This window comes from Brachionichthys hirsutus, chromosome 18 (genome assembly GCF_040956055.1).
Source record: "Brachionichthys hirsutus isolate HB-005 chromosome 18, CSIRO-AGI_Bhir_v1, whole genome shotgun sequence".
Classification (NCBI taxonomy): Eukaryota; Metazoa; Chordata; class Actinopteri; order Lophiiformes; family Brachionichthyidae; genus Brachionichthys; species Brachionichthys hirsutus.
In genome coordinates this window covers 2,498,893-2,504,892 of record NC_090914.1, presented here as the reverse complement: position 1 = coordinate 2,504,892, position 6,000 = coordinate 2,498,893, and the positions used below count along the sequence as shown (strand labels likewise).

At 44.2% G+C, this 6,000-nt stretch overlaps 1 protein-coding gene across 2 annotated transcripts; it reads right to left on the bottom strand.

Moving 5' to 3' along the window:
* Positions 1-752: 752 nt before the first annotated feature.
* On the bottom strand, positions 753-5,435 carry LOC137907225 (alcohol dehydrogenase 1-like). Of its 2 annotated transcripts, none has more exons than XM_068751530.1 (9): positions 5,237-5,435; positions 4,046-4,147; positions 3,168-3,309; positions 2,802-2,889; positions 2,403-2,625; positions 2,060-2,320; positions 1,319-1,451; positions 1,075-1,213; positions 753-979 (listed from the first exon to the last, which is right to left on the bottom strand). In XM_068751530.1, the coding sequence occupies exons 1-9, from the start codon at positions 5,252-5,254 to the stop codon at positions 949-951; spliced, it is 1,137 nt and encodes a 378-aa protein (XP_068607631.1). In that variant the 5' UTR covers positions 5,255-5,435; the 3' UTR covers positions 753-948. The 2 variants fall into 2 exon arrangements, with proteins under 2 accessions (XP_068607631.1, XP_068607632.1); XM_068751531.1 differs by having other exon boundaries at positions 2,403-2,622.
* Between the last annotated feature and the right edge of the window lie 565 nt (positions 5,436-6,000).

The window sequence follows — 6,000 nt, the reverse complement described above, 5'->3', positions numbered from 1 at the left end:
GGGGACCCCAGGGGACAGAGGACAGAGATGTCGCGATCGTGGACTCTATATCTTACTGATATGTCCATCAGGAAACACAATATCCTGGAGCCCAACGAAAATATCTACATAACAAAAAACACAGCCGAGAAAGAAAAACCAAAAGGCCAGCTCTAATAAAAACCGGTCACAAAAAAAAGGAAATGCCACGCAGGACCCGGGTTTATGAGGGCTGGTGGCGATTTGGCTCAATCTGCCTCAGGTGCGCCCGGGGTGACCGCAGCCAATCCGCACGCCGCAGGTCCAGGAGCGAGAGGCAGAAACAGGTGTGCGTAATAAGGCAAATTAACGAGTGCAGCAACATGACCCTCACACAAACATCAGTTAAACTTTAACTGATCAACACACGCACCCACACACATTCAACGCTGCACGCACACTGATACGCAGAGTTGAATAATTTCACGTCATATAATTTCATTAAATCTTTTGTAAATACGGAGATTATGTGTGGTCTCCCCTTTTTGTCATAAACTGATGAGCCAGGTTTGTGACAGTATGTAAAAAATGCTGGTACGAATTTTTAAACAAAACACGTTAAATGTTGCCAATCAAATGATGAACAAGCTGTAGGTTCATTTATTTGTAAATCTGACTGTGCCTCACCAGACATGAACCTCACCGCACGTCACTGACTGACACACACGTTAATGAACATACGTACGCACTCCACAGTAGAAACATGACAGAAACCAGGAAACCACTGATCCCATCCATTTAGTCCATTTATTTTGTTCAATAATTTCTTTGCATTTCAAATTGTACTGCTTTAATCTTTAAATCAACAATTTCATACATTTGACAGAGTCAGATTATGCATATTATGTGTATTACAGGTCCCGATATTCCTCTCAGGTTGGTACATTACTTAGTTCTTCTGGGTTCTTGGAAAGCATCGCGGTGGTGTAATTATTTGGAAACCTTCATCATCGTTCGGATGCTATGGAACGAAAGTCATTGGAAATTGATCAGTCGTGGAATTGTGTTACCGGTGACTCATCAATGATGAAGAAATTACAGGGAGCGTAAACCCACCATTTGCCATTCTTCATGAGTTCAATGGCGTCATTGACCTGGTCAAGAGTCATGTGGTGAGTGATGAATTCATCCAACTTCAGCTTCCCATCCTGGTAAGCTTTGACCATCTGAGGCACCCCATCCCTTCCTTTGAAGCCTAAACCAGAAAACACACAAAGCGTGAGCAGAGAGTCTGAAGCTGAGCGAAACTAGCCAGGCATCAACGAACACAATCCCACAGCCATAAGTTACCAAGTCTCACCTCCAAACGCAGAGCCTGTCCATCTGCGGCCGGCGATAAGCTGCAGGGGTTCAGTGGAGACATCGTGCAAGGCTGTCCAGCCGACAATCACGCTGACCCCCCATCCAGGCACACAAGACTCCAAGGCGCTGCGCTACATGTGGAAACAAGCACAGCATTAGTGGGCTTTTTGTTAGAACGGTGCAGGTTCAAATGTCTTAGTCTTAGTGTAAGGCAGCTCTTCTCAAATAGTGGGGTGTAATACCAGCCGGGGGGGCGTGTGGGACCCCTCTTTTTTTGTACTAGAATGAAGTGTAATTGCACACCCACTACAGTACGTGCCAGGGGAACTCTCATGGTCAGGGCTAAGGCTTTTGTTTTCATCTTCCTAGGGGGGGGCGTAACAGGAAATAACTGAGAAGCTCTGGCGTCGGGAAATAAGGACTGGAATCTTAAATAAACACACTCGGTCTGCCTGGGTGTGCTTCTGTCTGCTCATCATCATCATACTTTTTTTTTAAAATCAGACTTACAAAGCTGAAAATTCATATCACATACATGTCCCAGCTAAAACTGGAGGGATATACAAACTACTGTACTACTGTACTATATCTGGTATTATTAGACCACTTGAATATCGCTGCAACTATAAAAAAAAGAAAATATTTTTAACATTTTGTTGACAGTTGGAATAATTTTTATGAATGTTAAGCATGCCACTAATACATCCAGATATTTTATTTTTGAAACGATTGACCTTACCATGACCTTCACATTTCCAACACACTCCAGGGAGAAGTCCACTCCTCCATCAGTCATCTCAGAAAGCACTTGGCTGATGGGCTTATCGTGGTCTTTGGGGTTCACAAAGTCAGTGGCCCCAAACACCTTGGCCTTCTCAAACTTCTCTGGGTTGGTGTCAACAGCAATTATCCGTTTGGCTCCTGCATTCTTGCAGCCCATGACTGCAGCCAATCCCACGGCTCCCAGGCCAAAAACAGCACACGTAGAGCCCGGCTCCACCTACGATAAAGCAGAATATCGTCAACATGGTTCTTTTGGTTGGAATAATGACGGATGCAATTTGTAACTGTTAAATACCCACCTTTGCATTATTAACTGCAGCTCCATATCCTGTACAAACGGCACACCCGATGAGACCGATTTTGTCCAGAGGGGCAGCCGGGTCGATCTTAGCCACAGCCATCTCATGGACCACAGTGTACTCAGAGAAGGTACTGGTTCCAACAAACTGCAGCAGCGTCTTGCCCTTACAGGAAAGCCTGGACTCTGGTGGTGCCATGACATTGGGACGAGAAGTGGACCTCCTGGATAAAAACATAATGTTTCCCTTATCCTAGCACACAATCACAATGCTTGCAATTAAATACAAATGGAGTAAATGAATGAAATATGTAATACATTATTTTACTACTATATAATTTTTTTTTTTTTATTATTATAAAAACAGTTACATGCAAAAAGTAAAAATATTGTAGCTCACCATGCTTTGTCACACTGGTTGGTCTTTGGGCTCTTACAGAAGCGACATTCTCTGCACTGCATGATGAACAGAGGGATAACTTTGTCTCCTGAAAGACATAAGTACGCCTTCTGTCAGGGTTTGGTCTTGGTAGTTGTGTGCATCATTAAAGACTTTGAACTGATTTTCTTTTGTCTTTCCCCGCGTTTCGGGGTCCTCATTCCTGCACATTATAAAATAGCCCTATAGTAAATCTGAGAGTGTTGTCTGTTGAACCATAAAGTAAATAAATGTATTTTACTAGTATGCTCTGAACCGAACAGCAAACAGTTGCAATACAGTTTTTGAAAACATACACCAAAATGTTTTGTTGCATTTCAAACACACCTGGCTGATATTCAGTAACTCCGGGCCCGACACTCTCCACTATCCCAGCTGCCTCGTGGCCAAGGACCGTCGGAAAGCCTTCTTTCGGCATGCTCTCCAAGAGGTGGTAAAGGTCCGTATGGCACAACGAAGTCGCTACAATCTGCAACAAACGGGAACCAAACAGTCAAAACACAAGGAAGACGAATGTGAAACAGATGAATGATAATTTCATGTGTAAAGTTGTACCTGACTGACTTCATTATTACTTGTAAATGTATTATTAATTATTCTGAATTCTATACTAGCATTGTTTCTCAAAAACAGTGGGACATGCTCGACAGAAGATTGGAATGCTGCATTGGGAACGCTGCGCTGGGAATACTGCACTGGGAACGCTACACTGGGAATGCTGCACCGGGAATGCTGCACTGGGAACGCGCAGGGATTTTTTCAATGAGAAACAGGAACCAGGCAAGTCCGGAGAATTGTCCTTTGGGGAGGAGGGGGATTTCCGAGAGCAGGCGAGTTCATGTGTGTGGAAAGTCAGAGAGATGTCCTTGGATTGCTTTGGTAGACAGATAAGGCCTGGCGTCACACAGAACTCTCTCAGAGGGGGATAGAGGGGTGGAGGGGGGGAAGGGGTGGGGGGGTGTCAGGACTGGATACATAATAGATCCAATATTCAGCCGAAATGAAATGAACATTTAGCTTAATCCAAATCGGCAACTGGTCCTCAGTTATTCCTCGTTTCGAGTGCCAAGGCGAGACTTCAGTCCCTCCAAGCCATTCAGGTTAAATGTGTTTCACTTTGTATTTCATTCATCGCATTCTGTTTTTATGGACATAAATATGTGCAGTGTCTCTGCGTGTGTTGTGTGTGAGTGGATGACTCTGACCTTAATGCGGACCTCGTTGGCCTCTGGCGGGGCAACTTCAATCTCCTCGATCACCAAAGGCTTGTTGGGCTCCCAGGCTACCGCTGCCTTACACTTGATAACCTGAAGGGTAGTAACATATAATTGTTTATAATGCACGTCCAGATGTCGTCATACGAGTCTCCCTCTGTGCCGATGTAGAGCATTGCACCAGGGTCTTGGCGCGCTCCTCACTGGGCGACGCCCCTGCTTCCCGTCATAACCAGGTGTCTATCCGCACCTCTTCCTTTGCTTCTCTTCCTGGTTTTCCATGTGGTGGCAGCCTGGCGTTGTTTGGCCTTGCCGGAGCACGTGGCCATCTGTGCACGCTATTTTTGATTCAAGCAAGTAGTTTATTCACTCTCCACTCTTGTGTCTAATTGGTGAGATGCACGCACTGGTGACGTCAATATTTTTTGGCGGTCTGCAGTAGATTTTCAACATTGCAGAGGAGCGAGCCGGCCTGTTTGGGCTGCTATTCTGGTTCCCATGTGGAATTCAGCTGCAGTTGGGCTAGTTAGGGTTATTGTGCCTTTTTCGCTGGAAGTTAGGACTCTTTTTTACAAACTAGACTCACTTTGAGCGAGTTACGTCAATGTAGATTAGAGATGGTAATAGAGTGCCTCATTTTCCAAAGGTTGGGAATGTTTGCAGCCCGTTCACTGCCCCCCCCTAATTGTGGCTGCTGTTTTATGCAACAACGTTCTCTGCTTCTTCTCTACGTGTCCTGCAGGTTTCTTAGTGGTGGTTGCTGCTGTTCATGGTACTGCGTGTTGCTTGTGTACCGCATTTAATTGCTGGATTTGTCTTCCTGTGGCATCACGTTTTCTTTACTTATCATTTTGTTTGTGTTAATGAACACTGGTTAATTATTATTCCCCTGTGTGGCGTTGCTGCAGCTGGAAACACTCCACCGCCCTGTCACATATAGCCAGATGGGAAATAACATGCAGCACATGAACGCACGGATCAGCTTCGCAAACACAAATGAGAACTGCAGCCGTTACAGAATCACATTCAAACAAACAATATTCATGTCATTTTAGAAAGATTCTATTTCTTAGCCTGTTGATCTTTCTTTGTTTCAACATCATATCTTGAATCAAGTTTTATCAGACAGTGATGAGATATAGTCACATAAATATCATATCTATCTGTGAAATAATGCATTACCTTCCCAGCTGTGGCCATCTTCACAAAAGGCAGAGACTTGTTAAGGACAAAAAGTCTTGGACTTAATGGCTATATTTGTTATAACAGCAGCTCAGCCTTGCCCAACTTGCTCAGAGTTCTTTGAATTGACTTGAATCTATGCAACAGATAAGTCTAACCTCACACAAACAGCAACTGAGAAAAGAAGGTTCCAAAAAGAAGCTGCTGTGAAAAGGGTTCAGCAGCCAGCGAAAAGAGGATGTCCTGAATATCCAGTCAAGCTTTCCCTTAAAGAGACAGGGAGTTTCACAGTTTCCATTGGCTGTTATCAGGTTCCAACTAATGATCTTCTTGTCTGGTTATGCAAGAAATGCATTCTCCTGAAATCGGCTGAAAGAAAGAGGGTACTATAGAGTGTTTTGTCGATGAGCAATCGTCTCGGGACCCGTCCTTCCGAGAGTGTAGCTGTGTAGACGTGTCTGTGGGCAGATCGTACCACCTTAGGGCGAAGTCTGACGTGCTAGGGAGCAAAGCTGTAGCAGTAAAGCAATAACAAGAATGAGTAAATGTTCAAACATGTTTTAGTGGCGTTTTTGACTCTCCCTCGTGCAGTTATAACTGCACGATGTGAAAAATTTTCAGAACACAAAGATTCCCATTGATTGGAACAAATAATATATACTTTGCCTTTTCATTCCAGAAGAAAACATGCATGCGGACCAAACGTTGCTGGAAATGGCTTTCAATGCTGATTCAGCTCGAATCACCAACAATTTCTCAGGGGA

Coding starts and splice junctions, on each gene's coding strand:
- LOC137907225 (XM_068751530.1), bottom strand. Junction 2,321..2,402: donor CTGCAGTTAATAATGCAAAG/GTGGGTATTTAA, acceptor GCTTTATCGTAG/GTGGAGCCGGGCTCTACGTG. Junction 1,452..2,059: donor TTGGAAATGTGAAGGTCATG/GTAAGGTCAATC, acceptor TTCCACATGTAG/CGCAGCGCCTTGGAGTCTTG.